At 44.6% G+C, this 21,716-nt stretch overlaps 1 protein-coding gene across 1 annotated transcript in view; it reads left to right on the top strand.

Moving 5' to 3' along the window:
• Nucleotides 1–4,506: 4,506 nt before the first annotated feature.
• Nucleotides 4,507–21,716, top strand: part of TMCO4 (transmembrane and coiled-coil domains 4) — a 31,846-nt gene continuing 14,636 nt past the window's right edge. Inside the window, exons 1-10 of the mRNA XM_009078394.1 lie at nt 4,507–4,685; nt 4,941–5,115; nt 9,160–9,187; nt 11,097–11,229; nt 15,338–15,435; nt 15,958–16,101; nt 16,583–16,702; nt 18,003–18,167; nt 18,725–18,861; nt 20,388–20,472. Coding sequence (XP_009076642.1) covers nt 4,507–4,685; nt 4,941–5,115; nt 9,160–9,187; nt 11,097–11,229; nt 15,338–15,435; nt 15,958–16,101; nt 16,583–16,702; nt 18,003–18,167; nt 18,725–18,861; nt 20,388–20,472 — 1,264 coding nt within the window. The remainder of the gene's footprint in view (nt 4,686–4,940; nt 5,116–9,159; nt 9,188–11,096; nt 11,230–15,337; nt 15,436–15,957; nt 16,102–16,582; nt 16,703–18,002; nt 18,168–18,724; nt 18,862–20,387; nt 20,473–21,716) is intronic.

Raw genomic sequence — 21,716 nt, 5'->3', positions numbered from 1 at the left:
CGGGGAGGTGCGAGAGGCGCTGAGGGCAGCGGGAGGGATCCCGCGGCCGTTCCCCTGGCAGTGCCGTGCTCGGGGTCCCGAACGCCGAGTGTGTGGCCAAAGGAGTAAGGAGAGCTGCGGACCCTGCTGAGATGTTTCCCTCACGCTTTTCCCTGCTGTTCCCTCTCCTTTGCGCCCCTCGCTGCGAGGGGATCACTCCTCAGTCGCTGCTGGGTTAAGCTCTGCCTTAGCTGTAGTAAACGCGCTCAGTGTTGTCATTAATTAAGCTTTTGGCTTCTCTGCGTCTTCATCTCTTCTGGTTCTGAGCTCTGCAGCTCCACAGAGTCAGGTGTGTTTGTATTGAGACAGCACTGAACTAACTGCACTCACACTTAATTTACACATTCACTGTGTTCAGGCTTAGTATCTAGGGATTGAAAGTGGTGAACTGTGCTCATACTTAACATCACACATTAACTGTGTTCATGCTTAAAAGAGGGGTTAAAAGTGATGAATTGTGTTCATACTTAATATCACACACTAACTGTTCATATTTAAAAGAAGGGTTAAAAGTGGTGAACTGTGTTCATACTTAGTATCTATGGATTGAAAGTAGTTAACTGTGTTCATGCTTAATACCTAGGGATTGAAAGTGATGAACTGAGTTCATACTTAATATCACACACTAACTGTTCACATTTAAAAGAGGGGTTAAAAGTGATGAACTGTGTTTATACTTAGTATCTATGGATTGAAAGCAGTTAACTGTGTTCACACTTAATATCTAGGGATTCAAAGTGGTGGACTGTGTTCATACTTATTATCACACACTGTGTTCATACTTATTATCACACACTAACTGTGTTCATGCTTACAAGGGGTTAAAAGTGGTGAACTGTGTTCATACTTAGTATCTATGGATTGAAAGTAGTTAACTGTGTTCATACTTAATGTCTAGGGATTGAAAGTGGTTAACTGTGTTTATACTTAACATCACTAACTGTGTTCATTCTTAAAAGGGGTTAAAAGTGATGAACTGTGTTCATACTTAGGATCTGGATTGAAAGCAGTTAACTGTGTTCAGGCTTAATATCTAGGGATTCAAAGTGCTGAACTGTGTTCATACTTAAAAGGGGTTAAAAGTGGTGAATTGTGTTAATACTTAGTATCTGTGGATTGAAAGTAGTTAACTGTGATCAGGCTTAATATCTAGGGATTCAAAGTGATGAACTGAGTTCATACTTAATATCACACACTAACTGTTCATATTTAAAAGGGGGGTTAAAAGTGGTGAACTGTGTTCGTACTTTACATCACACAGTGTTCATACTTAATATCACACACTAACCCTATTCATACTTAAAAGGGGGGTTAAAAGTGGTGAACTGTGTTCACACTTAAAAGGGGTTAAAAGTGGTTAACTGTGGGACATACTTAGTATCTGTGCATTAAAAGTAGCTGTGTTCATGCTTAATATCTAGGGATTAAAAGTGCTGAACTGTGCTCATACTTAATATCACACACTAACTGTGTTCATGCTTAAAAGGGGTTAAAAGTGGTGAATTGTGTTCATACTTAGTATCTGGATTGAAAGTAGTTAACTGTGTTCATACTTAATGTCTAGGGATTGAAAGTGGTTAACTGTGTTTATACTTAACATCACTAACTGTGTTCATTCTTAAAAGGGGTTAAAAGTGATGAACTGTGTTCATTCTTAGTATCTATGGATTGAAAGTAGTTAACTGTGTTCATGCTTAATATCTAGGGATTCAAAGTGGCCGTGTTCGTGCTTAGTAGCTGTGGATTAAAAGTGGCTAACTGTGTTCATGCTTAGTATCCAGGCATTAAAAGTGGAGGCTGTGGTGCTCCCAGTGTGTCAAGACACATGTGGCTCTGGAGCCCTGTGCAAGCCCCCAAAAAACCTTTCTCTGCCCAAAAGTTTCTACAGTCACAGTGTTGTGTGTGATGTGTCACCACAGTTTGGCTGTGCTGTCCCTGCTGTGCCTCAGGAAGGGACTTTTTGTCCAGCCCCATCTGAATAATTATCTACAACCACTTCTCTGGAGTTAATGAGATGCCTTATTAACTTTTGAAGGCCCTGGAGGTGAATGTGTCAGTGGTTTGGATGAATGTGATTTCACCATCTCTGTTTCTTCTCCCTGCAGTTGGAAACGTGTATGGTACAGCTTTAGAATCCCCAAAGAATTATCTTCCAGCTTCCCAAACAGGATTGTGTGAGCTCTCTATGAAATACATCTCTCTCTCAAGAAAGCAAAGGGCTTTGTGTGAAAAGTGAGTGCTGGAAATGATGAAAAAATTCTCTTTCGGGTGCCAGTTCAGATTCTGGCATTGCCACTGATTGCTGAGCCACACTGCTCAAGGCAGGGATGTGAATTCCAGTGCCATGAGCCATAAATAACTTTTGGGATGTGTTTCTAGCTCTCAATTCCCTCTTGGATTTGTGGCAAGACTTCTTGGCCCAAATTTTCTTCAATAAATCACCTGTTGCCCTTTTTGGTGCTGGAAAAAAAATCCAAGACCAGTTTTTCCTAGGTATTTATAAGGAAATGGATATGTGTGTTGAGGGATGCACATTCAGGCCATTGATCTGAGCATCTTCAGAGCAAATCTGGCAGAAACTTTGGGTGTTCAAGTCTATAGACTGAGAATTCAGCACTGAATTATTTGTTGCATGAGAGCGATAAAGCCACTGTGGTGTTGCTCAATTATTGCTCTGTGTTTTATGTCATTGGGAAATTAGGTTAAAACTGTTCATGGATCCTTTTAGCTGCTTCACTTTCATAGGGGCCTGAATTCAATCCATCAGGCAAAGGGGTTTTATGTTCAGTGCTGTCTCCCATGTGCCAGAGGTGAGCAGATATGCCAAATAATTGTAAAGTTATTGGGATTTGGATTATTTCTGGGATAATTGGTCTGAGAGTTTGGATGTTTTAGGAAGATCAGAGCTTAGTGAGTGATGTGAAATGGATTTTGGGGGTTCAAATGAAGGAGCAGTTGGAGCTCCTGAGGTAATAAAACAATCTTGAGATTGGAAAATCCTGGAAAGCTCAGGCATGTGTCTGTGCTGCTGGGTGTTGTGGTTGGTGCTGGAGTGGGTCTGGCAGGCTGGGATTGATCCCAGGTACCTGCTCTCCCCTGGCCCTTCCCTGCTCTGGTGGATTCAGAAATAACAGGGAGTTTATCGCTGCAGGCTTTGTGCTGGAATGTGATGTTTCCATGGAAACACACCGAGATGCCTCAGCCCCGTGTGCTGGAGGCAGGGGCAGCATCAGGAGTGCGTGTTGCAGCAGGGCCAGAGGTGTGAGTTACAATAACCATTGGCCTGGGAGCAGTGACTTTGCCTTGTATTTATACACCAGCAGTTAAACAGTGCAAGCCTTGAGCCACACAAATCACCTCCAATAAACTGAGCAGAAAGGCAGGACAGACACCTTTCCTGCAGGGCCATAACAGATGGCATGCAGGTAATAAAATCTCGTTGGAAGAGCTGCTCCTGTCCTTGCATTGCTTTCTTTTAGGGCTCTAAGGCTCTCTATAAATGCTGTCTGCATCCTCTGAGTCAGTTGTAGTAGTGTCACAAGCTCCTAATTAGTCACTTTCTACAGGGTGTGGAAGAGAGGAAACATTTACATGTGAAGTATATAACAAAGTAGGTGATTTGGGCCTCTTAGAAACCATTTGAGCCTAGAGGAAATCAGTAGAAATTCCAGGTGATGGAAGTGAGTTTGGAGCAGTTTGTTGCTCGGGTTGAACTGTGAAATGAACTGTTGTCACCTCTGCCTGAGGTCAGTCATCTCAGTTAGCTCTTTGCACCACTGAGAGAGCTTTTGGGGAGCAGCTGGCTGCCCTTCAGTTGGAAACATGCACATCTGCACTCTAAAACAGAATATTTTGGCCCAGCTCAAGCTCTGTGTGGCATAGGGATCTTATTCTTAGGGAAAAAGCAGTGGCAGGTTGTATGGAGGAGGAATATTACAAGCAAAGCACAGCAATGTCCATGGGACACATTGAAATTCTTCTCAGAGGCTGCAGCTGGACTCAACTTCCCTAATGCCATCAGCAAAACAAACAGAGGAGCAATTTGGCCTGAGGATGAGAGAGAGGCAAATTATTTCCCAGGCACCTCTACTGGTCCCTGAACCAGGTGCTGAGCTTTTATTTCCATGTTATTTTTGCAGTAAATATGTGAATGAAATGCCTGAATGGAGCCCAGTCTGTTTTCAGCTTGGAGGACACTTCTTTTGCTGTGGGAAGTATTGTTGGCTCATTTCATGCAAAACTTTTGAGAACTGCTGAAGGGAAAGTGTCCTGTTGACTTCTTTGCTCACAGCAGTGTGTTGGGAAGGGATTTAAAAGTGGACCTGGGCAGATTTGACTTCATCCCATCCTGGCAGCAGGTGTGGCAGTGAAAAAAACAAAGGCAAATTGTCGCCTTGCTTCCTGGTTTCCAGCTGGTTCTTGTTGGTTTTTTCACCCTGTTTTTTCCTCTTTGATTTGCAGGTGGAAATGGCTGCAGAGGAGAGGCAGAAAGGTTGGGCTTCAAAGCAGCATGAGAAGGCTGAGCAGGCAGGGGAGAAGGAACCATGTGTGTTTCTGGGCCGGCAGCTGGGAGAACCAGGAAGATTTGCATATGCAGCACTTTGTGGGATATCCCTGGCCTGGCTGTTCCCTGAAGATGAGCAAAGGTACCACATGGGAGCAAGGGGTGAGCAGGGGAGGTCGATTTTGGGTGGGAGCTCAGAGCTGGTATCAGACTCTGTGTGGGGTGAGGGCAGTGGGAGGTCCTTTCTTACACCTTTCTTAGCAATTCACCTTCTGCTGATTTCTGATGCTTTGAGTTTTGTGTGAAAAGTAACAGGCCAATGTTTGAAACCTGGGACTGCATGAAGCTGGCAAAAATACCCAGTTGTGATACCTTAGCTGCTGCTGTTGCTTTACAGCTCCTTCAGGACCATGTTCATCGAGGGCTTTGTGAAATGGTTGGACCTGCCTGATGCTGTCCTCCCTGCCATGACAGCCTTTGCTGGGGGCTTAGGAGGTGAAGGCACAGAAACCTTCACTGAGATTCTGCTGAAGGATCCTATCTTGAAAGAACAGCCAGTTGTCATTACCCAGGTAAGTCTATGTGCTCCTCTCAGCCTTGTTTGCTTTGCCAAAGGGACTTGTCACACGTGTCTGTTTGCAGCTGAAGTGCTGTTTATGCAGTCAGGGAGATCTGATCAATACTTCTGATAGACGTCTGTTTCTGAGCAGCTGGGGAGGGCCTGGCAGTGTCTCTATCCATGAAGAGCACATGGAAGTGAGGAACACAAGGCACAGTCGCTCTCTGTTCAGTCAATGTTTTATGCCTTTGATGGTTTCACTCTACAGAACAGAACTGACAGACTTTGTACTTTGCCTGTATTATTTGGCAAGTGGTTTCTGCAGATTTTAGTGGCACACTGAACATGATAGACCTGATTTTCCCATTTTTAAAAGGGTTATGATAGAAGTGAACTTTCTTGGTCACCACTACCTCAGTCATCTTTCCTATCTCCTATTCAGGCCAAGAAATGCCTCAGAGAATCTGCTCTAAACATCCAAATGCTCCAATACCCAAAGTCCTATAACAGTATGAGTATAACAACAGAGATCTTAAGCTTAATTGATCACTTAAGGCAGATCTTCTACAATAAATCAGTTCTTTTGATGCTGTTTGCTCATAATCAATACATCCATGCTTGTTTTTTCTGCCTTAGTGTGTTTCTCAGGTTATTTCCTTCATTCTTTCTGCTTCAGGATGGATTCTCTACATTTAGACCAGTCTGCTTGCATTGCTGCTGAGTTTATTAAGGGTGAAATTTAGCTTGTGCTTGCTGAAGGGCTCCATGTGCTTGTACAAAAGTGGCTCTGGTTCAGCAAGAGCACATGGGATTTTGCTCTGAGCAGCTGTGGGAGGAATGACAGTGTCTCTATCCATAAAGAGCTCATGACAGTGATGGATATGAGGCACAGTCACACTCTGTTCGATCAATATTTTGTGTCTTTGATGGTTTCCCTCTACAGAACAGAGACCTGACAGACTTTTTGCTTTGACTGTATTACTGCAGTGGTTTTCATTCATCCTCACAACTGAGGATATCCCCTGGATTCAGGTGGAATACAGAAACCATGGATAACAGTTGTTTGCTTAGTGGAAAGCAAAGATGAGGAACAACTATCAGTCTAATGCTACAAGATCAATACCTTGCACAGTCATCCTCACATCCAAGGTGATTGATTTGTCTGAGGAAAGCCAGAATGAAAGACCTCAGGCAGCAGAGGTGTGTTTGGAAAAACATAAGGTGTGTGAGAAACATCAGTGCTAAGCTGAGATCAGCTTTTTTCCCTTCTTACCTGAAAATAAACAAGCCACAGGACAAAGCTTTATGATTTATTGATTGGTTGCTTTATGGCACTTGTGCTCCTTTGTGTTCAGCTGCCACTGATGCAATATTTACTGTTTACTTATTAAGTACCCACTGTAATTGCTTACTGTGCTCAGTGGCAGAGCCCTGTTGGCACTAATGCTGCATTTTTTGAAGGACCTTCATCTCCAAGGAGCTGAAGGGATGATCCATGAAGTCAGGAGATTAGAAGCGAGCTCACCATGATTCAATGAACATTTTAGGATTATGGATTGTTATCTTTGTGTTCATTGCAGATGACTAACACAGGCAGATGTTGGGAACTGAATCCTTTAAGGACAGGAGTCATACAGGCTGTGGGTGTGGTATGGGTAGGCAGTGCAATAAAAGAGGTGAAGAAGTGATGATAGGTGATAAAACATTGCAATTTCTTATTAGGATTTTTTTTGTCCTGAACATCCTTAAAATTCCCATTTTCTGTGGGTTTCTACACACATCCACTGTGATGTGGATTTAGTGCTCTCTGTTGTTGAGGAAATGGGGTTTGGATTTGCAGTAACCCAGAAAAAGTTGAAAAAGATTGAGCAAAGTTTGCTTCCCTTGCTTGGCGAGCCTTCTCAATCCTATGGGTCTGGTGCATAGGGACATTCAAAACACCAACTGCAAAATAAAACTGACATATAATAACTGCTGCTTGGTGGAAGAAACCCAAACCACAACCACTTGTGAGCTAATCTAATCAATGCTGGGTGGATTCCAGCTGATTGCATGTTCAGTACTTGCAAAGCCTGAACTAGACAATTTGAAAACGCTAATTGGCACAGATGCCAGAGTTCCAGTTTATCACCTCTGAGCATCCCTGACCTTTTGCCCTGCACGGGTGGTTTGATATTAGGGGCCACAGATGATCCTGGGCAGCTCACACAGGACCTGAACCACAGCTGCCTGTGCCTCACACAGGGAGAATTCATTGCCTGCAAACAGGCTCTGCATAAACCATCACCCTTTTCCAGGGGCTGCTTGTGTCAGCCTGTGGAAAATGATGGCAACAATAAGGTTCATCTTATTGTAGACTTCAGGCTCTTTGCTTGGTCAGGTTTCTGCTCAGGGCTCCCAACTCTGGACCCTCTGCCTGGGCTTTGGCATCTCTCTGCCAACCTTCCCCCCAAAACTGCAGCCAGGGAGGAGGTGATGGTGCCCATGCACCTAATTCCTAGGTAGTTACAGTTTTGGGGCTCTGGGAAACCAGAGTCACATCCTCTGGACTGATGTCTCCAATTCCCACATCCCATCAACCAGCCTGGGGAACAATCCACAATTTGTCCCTCTTCTACTTGGCCAAGGATGGTTTGTTCTCCATCCTACACTTCCCATGCAGGAGGGAAAAGATTAGAGACATTTTTATGATACAGACTGTGCTTAGGAGCTTACAGGACTAATAATCATAAACTCTTTGGCAGCCTCCTACATGTTTGGCTGCATTTTTTGTGTTCCCAGAGGGCCGAAGGATTCCCTGTAAAATTCAGCTGTGCTTTATTTGTGTGTAGGAGAGGGAAGCAACTAGACTGAACTGGTGCTTAGTGGAGTCACATAAAGAGCTTAAAATGTGTGCAGTGACAATAAAAGAGGAGAATACAGTAGTAAAAACACTGGCCTCTTTTTTTCGTGGATTTATCCATAGAAATCATCTATTGAATTGATTTGGTTTTATTACGGTGAAGAGCCAACACAGAAGTCAAGTCCCTCAGCCTTGACAAATGGCTGTAAATTCTGAGTTTTCTATGTGAGCACTTAATCCAAAAGAACTTCGTGCCAGTTCAGCCTTAACCCCTGGAGCTATGAATTCCCAGAATGCCAAAGAAAATAGGAGCCACTGGTCCATTAGAGGAACATTCAAACCTGTTACTCATGTTGCAGAGGTGAGTATAGATGACTGTAGAGGGAGCAGAAGGCATGAGAGTGGTAGAGAGGATCAGAGTCTCTCCAGACTTTGAAGTCATGTTGCTTTTGATTGCAACAGGATCATTAGTGACAAAAGAGATATGATGTTTCAGCATGTACCAAATATTATCTCCTTCTGTCCAGCCCTTTGTTCTGCCTCAGGAGAATTTTGTACTGGTTTTGCTCTGTGCTGCCTTGCTGAGTTAGAGCTTTAGAATCATAGAGTCAACCAGATTGGAAAAGACCTCCAAGATCATCAAGTCCAACCCTACCGGGGTCACTAGACCATGGCACTAAGTGCCACATCCAGTCTCAGCTTGAAAACCTCCAGGGATGGTGAATCCACCACCTCCCTGGGCAGCACATTCCAATGCCTGAGCACTCTCTCCATAAAAAAATCTCTTCCTAATAGCCAACCTAACCCTCCCCTGGCAGAGCTTGAGTCTGTGCCCTCTTGTCCTGCTGCTGGTTGCCTGGGAGAAGAGACCAACCCCCACCTGACTCCAACCTCCTGGCAGGGAGTTGCAGAGGGTGAGAAGGTCTCCCCTGAGCCTCCTCTTCTCCAGGCTGAACACCCCCAGCTCCCTCAGCCTCTCCTCATGCCACTTGTGCTCCAGTCCCTTCACCAGCCTCGTTGCTCTTCTCTGGACCTGCTCCAGCCCCTCAATGTCCCTCCTGACCTGAGGGGCCCAGTTCTTTCTGGCTTCCCATGTCTGTGACCTGAGATACTACAGTAATTAAATCTGTCTGATGTGTTTTCAAGCCTCCCTTTTGATCCCTCCAGGCCCACAGCAACAGTTTTAATTCGAATATCCTTTTTTTCTCCTTTTAGGACCTCCTATCCTTTTCTCTCAAAGATGGTAAGTTTACCAATCATTTCTTCTTTATAAGATAATGTAGGTGAGTTTCCACTGATACTTTAAAGAGCTCAGAAAGCTCCCAGTGCCATCTTGTTTCATCTCAGCTTCCTTGCTGCATCCCCCCCAGGAAAAACAGCTATTATAGTAGGAATGATTAATAAAACCCTTTGAAAACTGAACAGCTCTTCCTCTCCTTACATTCACACACCATTGCCAAGCAGATGCAAGTGCTGGTAGAGTGGGGAGGATTTTCTCCAGTGTTTCCAGGGAAGCAGGTGACCTCTTCCTTTAGGGAGGCAGTAAAGCTGTTATGAAGATCTCAGCCTAACTGATTTTTCTGCTTGTTGTCAAAAAAGAATCTTCAGGGTCAAAATTCCAGACTGTCCTGTGAAGCCCATTATGAATAGATGTGATTTTAGTTGTGTATTATATTACGCCTAAACCGATTTTTCTGGTTTGCAATCCTTAACATGGGCTGGTCTGATAAAATGAATGAAATAAAGATTGCCTACTGAACAGGATGTTCACTCCTGAAAGAGGCCTGGTTTCTATCACTGCTTGCCTTTGCTAAACCTCTGTGTTTTAACATGTTCTCACAGGAGTGCCTTTGCTAAACCTCTGTGTTTTAACGTGTTCTCATAGGAAAGAACTCTCTGCTTAGCCTATTTCACTGCAGAACAGTGAACCAGAACAAAACAGGTTTTGTTCCTGCTTTATTTTTAATGGAAAATTGACAAGTCAGTTATTGCAAAACTGCTTATTTTGCTAAGGTGGAATTTAAAAGGGCTATATTTCCAAGCCTTGCTGCCAAGCTGGCTAAGGAAGGGACTCAGCAGTGTGTTAGCAGACAGATACCAAGAAGGTGAGTGCTGGAAACAATTGCTTGAACTTGCAGGATGTGGCACATATCGGGAAGGAGTGAAGATAAATCCAATCCTTATTTCTCAACTAAGTACAAGTCTGACAAGTGATGTCATTAAAGGCAATTGAATTAGTCTGGTATCTTGGTAATGGTGGTAATAAATAAAGCACCCTAATAGATTGCCCAGTGCCTTATTTGATGTACGTGCAGCAGGTCCCACGCACAGCCTTTGTAGTTGGTCTTGGATCTTCACCCACCCCGAGACAAACCATAGTGTTTTTCACCCCAAAGTGCCCCTAGAACCCTTTATAAAAGCCAACATCAGGAAGCAGCAGGTGCTGCTGACAGAAACACACTAAAAAAGCAAGAGCTGGCACAAAGGATTTAAAATTTATTACATTTAAGATGTCTTTTCTTGGAGAACACCTGCTTGGAAGCCCAGGAGTAATCAATTCTGCTGTCTGGTACTGTCTGAGTGCACTGTCCACTCCTGCATCTCCAGCAGGGAGTATAGAAGCAAATAATTGTCAGTGGTGATGCTGGTGTGGAGCTTTACACTCCAGAGTGCCTCTCATTGCCACCAAGATGAATTGAATGAAAAGTTAATGCACAGAGGTGCATTTGTACACAATGCCACCCCTTGCATGGGTGCACAGTCAAGGTGAGCTGTGCCATGTTACTCTTGTGGATGTGTTGGATATTTCCAGTCAGCACTGGGCTTCCTGCAGCATTTCCCTATGAGAAGATGCACCAGATCCAGAGCCTAAAGGCCTCTATGACAGAGGATTGAGACAAAGGATTTGAGATCCTTTTCCTGCCATAGAAGCAATCACCTGGTGTAGTGACTCTGTTCTCAGAATGAGGTTTGCAGGGAAGAAGGATTTTCCATTTAGCACTCTCTTCTCATGTTGCAATACATGGAAGAAGAGGAGGGCCTGGAGGAAGGAGCTGTGATTGTATGTGGCATGGTCCAGCTGAGTGCTCTGCTCTCTGTCTAATCTGGTGTGATGCAGACTGACTGATTTCCTGGGCTTGCCTCTCTTCCAGGGTACTATGATGCTCGAGCCAGAGTGCTCCTCTGCCGTGTGTGTTGGCTGCTGAGGATCCCCCTGGAGGAGCTGGAGGTCATGGAGGAATCTCTGCTTGTGAGCCTGAATGAACAAAAAGTGGAAGAGTCAGAGTAAGAACAGTTGGGTTGACTATGGGGTCAAAAACCACTGCCGAGCTTAGCAGTAATTACTTGTGCCTAAGTCCAGTCTCTGATTATTTCTCCCCATGGCTCTTACTGTAATCATTTATGGCTTGATTAGGCGTGCAGAACTCTCCCAGCACTGAGGAGCAGGAAAGCTCAGCATTCTGAAAATCAGAGCTGAGACTCAACTTTCAAGCTGGTAAAGGCTGTTCCACACTGAACTCCCTCCTTTCCTTGCTCCAGCTGCCTCTCAGACACTGTGGGTTTTGCTTAAATACATCACAAAGATCTTGTGTCTCATATCTCTTGGTCCGATATCCTCCAGGTAGAATTGCCTCTTGCAGAATAAAGTTCCTGTAAGTATCAGGATTAGATCCTCAGCTGCACATTTTGTATGGATCTGTCCAACTCTGTGCCTGGTCAAGAGATAACTCCTTCCTGAAGTCTTCATCTTCAGATGTGTACAGACCTGATTCCTAATTCTGTGTTAGGAGTATTTAAATCACCACTTCCCAGATGTGAAACACCCCAAAAGTTGTTTCCACAAGAAAATGTAGTATCTTTATACTCCTCTTATCAGGCAGGAATTGTGTGATGGTTCAGCAATATGTAGGGCAGTAAATGTGTCCATAGTGGACTTTCAAGGGAAATACTTTTATCTGTCAACTCAGCAAAGAGGTTCTGAGATTAACCTGATTGCTAATAAAGGCTTTAATGGACACCCGTGACACAGAACACTTCAGATGTCACTGTGAGGTCCAGCATGGTTACAGCTGTATTTAAATAAACCTTAACTTTACAGCACACTGTAAAAAGGGAAAGTCAAAATTATCTCAAAGATTGTGGACTGCTCAACATTGGGCATGAGGAGCAAGGGTTGGTGTTGATGGGATTGCTTTGCTGTGGCTTGTGGAAACAAACACAGTCCTGGGCCTTTAAGCTGTGTCTGATAATGGCAAGAGAATTACTCTGTATGTGTACCAGAGTGGCTTTCAAACTCTGCTGCCAGCCCAGTGGGTTTAGAGTGTGTCTGGTGTGGAGAAATCCATGGTTTTCCATCTTGTTCTTTGCCCCAAATCACAGCCATGGAAGTAAATGACTATTAGATAAAAGGAAAAAGAAAAATGTAGTGAGAGGAGTCCAAGACAGCAGTGTGAACACATTGGTTACTGCAGGGCTAAAACAAGGCTGAGATTTGTGGGGACTCAATGACCCTTTGGCTTAAAGTCAGGAGTCAATGAGGAAAGCAGTCAGAATATAAACTTGTCACCACTTTGACCTCAGAGACCTTTGAGTTCAGGGAATACCAATGTGTGCTTGGGCTGCTTCCAGCTTTGACCATGCACTGTAGGAGCTTTGGAAAACTAACAGCCAAACAGGGGTTTGGCAGCTTCTGCACAGGTGTTTTTACTGATATTTGCTAACAGGAGTTTTTGTTCCTGCCTTTTCTGCTGTGGAGCTGTTGGATTAGGGCCCAGAATCTGCAAGATTTTATGTACATCCTTTATAGAACAATGCTCCAAGCACTTAAATCCATGTTACTAGCACCAAACATGCTCTGGCCTGCAGGTGTGAACCTCTTTTGTACACAGTTCTGTAAGAAACTGGAAAACATCACATCAGTTACTCACTAATGTGTATTCCTGCTACTTTTCCTTATTGGAAAATGACCTGAAATTCCATTAAACAATCTCTCTGAACATAATTTGTGGTTCAAGCAAGAAGCTGCACATCTGAGCTCACTGAGGCCAGAGAAGCAGCAGTTAATTACCACAGTCTGGTAATCAAGTGATAATGGTAATGGAGAAGCCATTAGGAATTGACTGCTGGACACAGCTCAGGAAGGGAAGCAGTGACAGGTAAAACTTCTCCTGGCAGTACTTCTCCTTATGGCATCTGCAGGCAGGGTTTAGCTGCTGCTGTCTTTCTTCCCAGATAACTCAAACTGCTCATTATTGCAGCTGAAGCCAGTCAGGTACATTGCAGCTCTCTTGTGGTCATCATTTTCAGCCCCAGGCACAGCACAGGCACTGTAAAAGCTGATGAACCACATGCAGAACATAAATTCCTGGGTACTGCCAGCTTAGGGATGAACAGTCTTAGGGAAGTGCAGCACTGGGTTAAAGAGCTCCAAGAGCAATTTTTCCCAAAGCCAGGCATTCAGATTTGAACTGCAGTGTTGGGTGTCCCCAGCATAAGGACATGGAACTGTTGGAGCGAGGCCAGAGGAGGCCACGAAACTGCACAGAGGACTGGAGCACCTTCCCTATGAGGACAGGCTGAGAGAGTTGGGGCTGTTCAGCCTGGAGAAGAGAAGGTTGTGTGGAGACCTCAGAGCAACCTGCCAGGAGCTGAAGGGGCTCCAGGGAAGCTGCAGAGGGATCTGTGTTAGGAACTGCAGGGACAGGACAGGGGGCAATGGGTACAAATTGAAAGAGGGGGAAATTTAGGTTAGATAGTAGGAAGAAGTTCTTCCTGTGAGGATGGTGAGACAGTGGCCCAGGTTGCCCAGGGAGGCTGTGGCTGCCCCAACCCTGGCAGTGTTCACAGCCAGGTTGGCTAAAGCCTTGAGCAACCTGCTCTGGTGGGAGGTGTCCCTGCCCAGGGCAGGGGGTTGGGGCTGGATCATCTCTAAGCTCCATTCCAACCCCTTAACATCCTCTGAAACTAGGACAACTAGGGCACAAAGTAGGGCATTCAACAGGACAAGAGGAAACAGCCTTGAACTGCACCAGGAGAGGTTCAGGTTGGACATCAGAAGGAATTCCTTCATGGAAAGAGTTGTCAGGCATTGCAAGGGGCTGAACAGGGAGGTGGTGGAGTCACCATCCCTGGAGGTATTCAAGGAATGACTGGATGTGGCACTCAGTGCTCTGCTCTAGTTGACAGATGGTGATGGGTCACAGGTTGGACTTGATGCTCTTGGAGGTCTTTTCCAACCTCAGTGATTCTGGGATTGGCTGATGGCCAAACACTGCTTTGTCCATGAGGTTGTAGGAAGCAACTGTGGTCCTATAGACATTGCTGAAGATGCTTTGTTCTCTGCAAACACATTTGCAGCTGCAGAAAGTGATACGTGATGGTTTTTTGGAGGATCTCTGTGGAGGCAGAGTCTCTGGATCCATGGGTGCCTCAGGGATTCACCCCCTGAGTTCTGTTCCCCTCCTGCTGCGTTTCACAAAGCCTCAGATTGTTTGGGACTCGTGTAAAATTGTCTTGATCAAAATTACAGTGTGCTTAGGGGCTCCCGGGAAGGATTAGGCAATTATATGGATAATGAAAATCCACAATTAGGCTAGGATTAACAGAGAAAATATCCCAGTTTGGAAGCAAAATAATCCTCACGTTTCCAGGCCTGGATTAACCACTAGAAGGGACCTTCCTCTGCAAACAGCATATTCCAGTATCCTCTGCTTCTCCCACTCTGACATGGGAAGTAAGAGAGAAACCAAGGACAGTGGAGAAAAGCCAAAAGTAGTGGCTAATAAGTGATGTTTGTTCCTTTTAGGTTTATTTACCTCCTTCTGATAAACTTGTTAAAACACAGCTTTAAAGCAGATGAGCTAATGGCTGTGTTTAGTTCCTGTTGTTGTGCTGTGCAATTAGAAAACAGTTCCATATAAACACTGTTGTCTGAAAAGTGTTTAATTGCATCTCTGTTATTTAGCACAAATTACCCCATTCCCTGTTATTTTCTGATACTTTTCCCTGTTTCCACTTAGCTTTCCTGTGGGGTTTTTTAAGCCACTTAGGCAATGCAAAGTTATTGAAATGCTTTTGACTTTTTGTTTCTTTTTTTTCCTTTACAAGCTTCAGCCCTATTAGGAAGGGTTTGCCAAGTAAGTAACAGCTGTTGGCTTTGGTCAGCAATTAAGTCATTTCAATTTAAATCTGTGGTCCATTTAATCCATTCCATTTCAATCTCTAAATCCATGCTCATAAATCCCAGTGTGTTGTCACAGTCCACACCTGCATGTGCCTTTTTACTCTTCCCAGGAGGGGAATTACACTGAGAAGAATAAAAGCAGATTTTGATGCAGCACTATTATCCATCAGGCTTTTCCCTCAGTTTTTTTGTGCTTCTAATCCCTCACAGAACTGCAGAAAACTCGAGAAGAAAGAAAGAGAGAAGGAAGAAGCTGAAGAGATACATGTTGATCGGGCTGGCAACTCTTGGGGGTGGAACAGTGATTGGTGAGGCATTTTGGAGACCTGAACTGCAGGCACAGCACTAGGGGCAGGAAGGGATCTGAATCCAAATATTTTCAGCCACACAAATATAAACCTGAAAGAATTAGCTGGAAAAGTTATTCCAGTCTAGCTTCACTGAGTGGGGAAATATTAAACTGAGGTTGTCACCCTTAAAAATATTTTCTCCTTTGCTCTTGTGTTGTAATAGGATCAGGTCTTCACTCTCAAATCAGAAGTGTGAGACTAGATCAATATTTCCTGAGCAAACAGGGCACAGCTCATCCCAGACTACCACACAGTCTTCCTTCAACTTTGAAATGATTCATTTTCAATGAAGTCAGTCAAAGAATTTGGGCAGCGGATTTGGGCCTGGGGAGGGTCTCAGAAAGTCCCTTTATTTTGGATGCAAAAAAGGCTGTTTGTGCTCTTCCAGTAGCATTAGCAGCACTCACCCAGCACAGGGAAATGCCTGCCTGAGTTTTGTAAGGAATAATAGTCTGGTGGTACCCCTTGTTTCATCCTCAGGTTTGACAGGAGGCCTGGCTGCCCCTCTGGTTGCTGCAGGAGCTGCCACAATCATTGGAAGTGCTGGAGCAGCTGCTCTGGGATCAGCTGCTGGGATTGCTGTCATGGCATCCCTGTTTGGAGCAGCAGGAGCTGGTCTTACTGGTAAGAGAGTGACCACACAGTTCTCAGCCGCTGAGCCACAGCATCATGTCAGCAAATGCAGAGCTAATGACTCCAGTGAGCTCTGCAGAGCAAGAGAAGTGAGCTGAGGTGTCATCTTGCCTGAAATTTTAATTTCAGTGCTGATTAAGGCACTCCGTAACTCCTGATGACCAAGCAAGGAGAGGATATTTGGGGTGTGACTAATGAAGGAAAGGAAAACTTGCTGCTGTGGGTTAAAAACATGCTGCCATGCACAGCAGCAAAAAAAACCAACCCTTCTGCTGGGTTCCCTCAGATCACAAAAGCTCAGGAGGATCATGTTGGCTCTTTACCCTGCTCTAAGTCATGGACTGGCTGAGGGGTTTGGAAAGGAAAAATCCCCTATCCAAATTACCCAATTAATTGCTTAGGAACTTCTGCTGTTAGCAGAGTGTGCCCTTGCTGTGCCATTTCTGAGCTGTCTCTGCCTGGCTGTGTGTAGGATACAAGATGAAGAAACGTGTGGGAGCCATAGAAGAGTTTGAATTCCTCCCACTTACTGAAGGGAAGCAGCTTCACATCACCATAGCAATCACTGGATGGCTGTGCACTGGCAAATATGGTAAGAACACAGCAAGGAAACCAAGAGGAGCCTGGAGAGATGAGGCTGTGTCCCACTCCAGGGACAGCACCATGTCTACCTCATATTTCCATGGCCTGGTAACTAAACCAGGTCATCTCTCAACAGAAGACTTTGTAACCCAATCCCAGGCAAACAGAGGAAAAACAGAGGGCAGAAAATGGGCAGTGATAGGATTGGGAGCAGTTATGGCAGGATTGTTTCTGTTACTAACTGCTGCATGGCTGGGCTAGGGAAGGTCTGTTTGGGGTGGGTGATTTCCAGCACTAGCATGAAGTGTCTCACCTATCTCCAAGACCTTATGTTTGTCCTCCAGCAATTAACAGAAAAGAGTGTGTTTTCTATCTCAGTACCTGCCAGCTAATGAGGCTTATTGGCAAGAAAGTTGTGTCAAGTAAATCCTGTTAAGCACAGCACTCAGGAGGTGACTTAGGCAGTGACCTTGAAAGGTCTGTAGTGTTTTATTTTCCAGTGTAGCTTGTCATATAAAATCTGTCACTTGTCTGCCAATGTATTCAGCAACCTGACTGAACAGCTGCCAATTAGTGGAGAAGCATCATAATTAACACAAGGTATCATAAATGCAGGAGGATGGCTCTGCCCTGTCACTTGTCACAGGGAGGTTATTATCCCTTGCTGTCACAGGGAGGTGATTTTCACTTTGCAGTACTCTGCTTTGGCTTCTCTCATTGTCTGCTTGCCAGGGGTCCAAATCCTCAGGGCTGGAGGACTCCCAGGCACTGTTAGAGAGGAAAGTGTTCCTTCAAGAACCTTTTTTGTGTCTGTTTGCCCTTAAAAGGGAGTTACAGATGACACACATTCTTCTTCCATAACTAGCAATCTGCTAGGAGGTTTTAAAGGGCAAAACTAAATTGTCATCCATTTTCCTCCTTACTCTGTGTCTGTGTACTCAGAGCTTCAACAGAGGGACTGGGGATGGGAATTTTAGGGAATTTGCCACCTTGTGACTTTGGAGCTGCCAATCTATGTGTTCTCAAATCTAACAGTCCAGTGTGGGAAAACCTGGCATGAGGCTCTTGTGACACTTTGGTGGCAGGTGCCTCAACCTGCCCTGCATTTTCTGGGGTAGGAACAGTGTGGGAAGGGCTTTAATTAATTAAGATGACAATTCTGCTCTGCCCATCAGATTGATCCATCATTAATAGCATTGCTAGAATATTCCAGTGTCCTGCAGGGTCTGTTCTGATTCTCTGTTGGGCTCCTCTTGCCAGGAGTCAGTTGTTGTTGTGTTCTCTCTGCACATGAATTCCATCTTTCCCAGGGAGCTTCACAGCACCTTGGAGAACCATGTTGCAATCAAAAGAGCAGTACTGTCTGGCCTGGGAGTCTAAGTACCTGATGGAGCTTGGCAATGCCTTGGATTCCCTGCTGAATGGTTTTGTGAACATGATGGCTCAGGAAGCCCTAAAATTCACTGTCTTGTCAGGTAAGAACCTAAATTGCATCAGATCTTCTTTAGTGGCTCTTGTGCACTTTCCCTGTTAAAGGAGCTTTATTACAGAAGGAAGATTTTGAAGGAGTTTGCACTGACTTTGGAGTTTGGAGGAGTTTGGAGTGTTGGCACTGCCCTGCAGGAGTAACCTGAGAACCTTCTCTACCACACCTGTAATTTAGATGAGCTTACCTGGATTGCTGTGCCACTTGTGTCATTGAGTCACTCTGTTAAAATTCCAGCTGGAAACACCTTCCTTCACGTGTGACTGTGCATTTCCCTCTGTCATTACACCATTTTACTGCAGCACATAAACCTCTCCAACACGCAGGTGACACTCACCCACAGCTCTGTTTGCCTCATGTTAGAACATCAGATTCTTCCTTATCTCTAGTCTAGCAAAGCACTTCTCAGAGCAGCTCTTGAGAAATGAGAACTGGAAATGACAAAAGCTCCTAAGATTAGCCTTTAACTTCAATGAACCTTCTTGCTTTGGCTGTTTCCTAAGAGCAGCTCTGATCTGATGGTGCTGTTTGCTCTGTGTGTTGCAGGGATTGTGACAGCCTTGACTTGGCCAGCTTCACTCCTGACTGCTTCCAGTGTCATTGACAACCCCTGGGGAGTGTGTCTGCATCGATCTGCTGAAGTAGGCAAACACCTTGCACACATCCTGCTCAGCAGACAACAGGTAATTGGCCAGGAATTAGCCAGGAATAACGGTTGGAAGGGAATTGGCCCCTGGAGGTTAAGTTTTATAGTCATTGCTAGTTCACTACTAAGTGATATCTTTCCAGGGAGACAAAAATGAATGAAATAAAGAGTGTTGCCTGAAGGTGACCAGCAGGTGACTGGTTCATTGGGGAAAAAGAAGTCCCAAGTGGATCAGAGAAATCCTGGTGAGATTTGATCCATAGAACCTAAAGCTTTTCTAGATGAGGAAGAAGAGATCCAGGTTGTAAGTGACCAACCATGTCACAACACAGCCAGGCCAACTCACCTAGTGGAAATGTTGGAGCAGGAAATAAGAGTAGGTGGAAAGGAAAGGAGAATACAGAGTGGTAAAAATATTAATTAGCAATTAAGAGGCAGCCAATGCACTGCAAGTTATGGCTCTGCCTGCAGTGGGATGGGCTGGTGCCTGAAAGAAGTGACAGAAGCTATTAAGTCTCCCTGAAAAGGCTTGAAAATAGACATTTCTGCCCCTCAAAAACCTGCCATCATGTCCTGGGCTGTCACTGGGTTTTGCTGGCCACATGTTCATCTCACAGCACATTAGGCCATGCTGATGAGAGGAGGAGCCTGAGGGGAGCTGTGGCCTCAGGGCTGTGTATGACTACAGTGTGCAACAGCAGAGCAGAAACAAACTTGATTTCTTATAAAAATCCAATCCCAGGAAAGGCAATCAACTTTATTTCATACAAACCCTTTGTTTTGCTTGGAGGCATTTGTTACTGCCTGTTGAGCATTGGCTGTTGTGAAAACACACATTCCAGTGTGTCTAAAACTAGTTAGAGTGATGTCTAGGGTGTCCATCACCCATCTGCTCCCTGATTTGACAAAGGCCATTTTCCACTGTTGTTTGGATTAGGCTCCCTTTGATCTTACAGAAAATCTTATTAGGCTATTCAAAATACAAGCTGAAAGCTTAAAACCCTCATCATGTTTTATAACCATCACACAGTGCTGCTGTCACTCAGCCTGCAGTCTAGAAGTGGTCAATGGTTTTTGTATCACAGCTTCTTCATCTATTTAATGAAGGATCTATAGGAAAAATTTGCTCCTTGTAATTTCCAAACAGTCATGGATTCATCAAGGTTGGAGGAGACCTCTAAGATCATCAAGTCCAACCATTAACCTGTCACTGCTGGAACTCCTAAACTAAATCCTCCAGCACCAGATCCAGACACCTCAATGACAGCGTCTGGTTTGGTTCTGTTTGGAACATTCCTTTTGTTGTTAGTTCTGATCATTGGAGTCATTCAAGTGATTTTCTGAAGATCAAGACATGCAAATTACTCATCTATACAGAATTCTCCATTAGGCATAGCTTTGAGGGGACATAATCCCTTTGAAACCAACCAGATTGCTCAGGTGTTTTGAAGATGATGCACAAGCAGATGCTCTGTGTCTCAGGCTCTTGGGGATCCTGTGGTTAGTCTCTCTTTCCAGGTTTGGAACAGTATTTGATGGAATTCTCCTTTCCTTCTCTCTCAGGGCAAGAGACCTGTCACACTGATTGGTTTCAGTCTGGGTGCAAGAGTCATTTACTTCTGCCTGCAGGAAATGGCTCAAGAAAAAGGTAAAATTCACCTTCTAACCTTTTCTTCCTTACTGCTGGTAGAGTTTTGCTTCCCAGAGGAAGAACAGAGCTTGGCTCTTTAGGGTAGGAGAAAAACCTAAAGAGAAGGGTTTGAAATGCCTTCGAAGCCAAATTCCACTGTCATTTCTCCCACTTCAATGGATCAAATCCACTGTCCTCACTCAAGGTGCTCCAGTGGGTCAGTTTGCTCTCCAGTCTGTAAACAACTTGACATTTTGTGATCAGTCTGTAGCTGTCCACGAGCTGCTGGGATGCAGCTCAGGATGCTTTGCCTTTCTTGGGAGCTCTCTGCAGCTCTTGTGTCTGATTCCCTGAGTCCTCCCTTCCATTTAAGTCCCTGAAATGCCACTGTCATCTGCTATTTTCATGGTAATTTCTCCCCAAACTCAAGTCTAAAACCATCTGTCGATTTATTACCCATTGTGGTTTTGTTTATTAATAGATTCTATTTTTAATTTTTTTTTTGGGGGGGGGAAATAAGCCTAAAATCATCACGATCAGTTGATGGAAATTGTATCTTGGAATTGAGTCAGCAGTGAGTGTGTGCATGCAGCCTGCCTTCCCCCCACGTAGCCATTGAGCTCATTACCTATTTAGCTTCACAGAATTGATAATAAACAAGGAGTTTTATAAAGGAAAATGGCCAATAAATTCCAGGAAGGTGGGAACAGAGTCAGGTGTGGATGGACAAGGTCAGCATGGACATCTGTGTATCAGAACTTCACTTCTGCTTTAAGATGTAAGTCCTCAAAGACAGGAATTCTGCTCTCAAAATAAATCTAATCAAATCCAGAATGATCCTTATGGAGTTATACTGGAGCCAACACTCAAATCCTAATCTGGCTCTAGATATACACTTTTTATGCCCTGAGAATGGCAGGGGCTGAGATATTTTCAGGTCTTTATTTAGGTCTGTGCAGTTTCCCTCTGGAATAGCACAGTCCTGTCACTCAGTAGGACGTGGGAGGGAAGCATTAGGGGTCTGGAAGGTTGACTGCCACTCCAAGGAAATGGAAGCATCATGGTGATGTCTCAGAGCAGCTCCCACTGTACACTGATTTTTCAGTTCCTTAATTGAATTATAAAAGCTGAGCTGTTTGTGAGATGAAAAGCAGCATGTTCAGCACAGATTGCCAAGGATTCTTCACAGGCACATTCCAGAGCAAGCCACAGAAGGAGTGGAACTGGGACCTGGGACAGCTGAGACTGATTTGGGTTTGGAC

Source organism: Acanthisitta chloris, unplaced genomic scaffold, assembly GCF_000695815.1.
Source record: "Acanthisitta chloris isolate BGI_N310 unplaced genomic scaffold, ASM69581v1 scaffold13107, whole genome shotgun sequence".
In the NCBI taxonomy this organism is placed as follows: Eukaryota; Metazoa; Chordata; class Aves; order Passeriformes; family Acanthisittidae; genus Acanthisitta; species Acanthisitta chloris.
The sequence above is the reverse complement of the archived record's forward strand: the minus strand, read 5'-3'. Positions and strand labels throughout refer to the sequence as shown.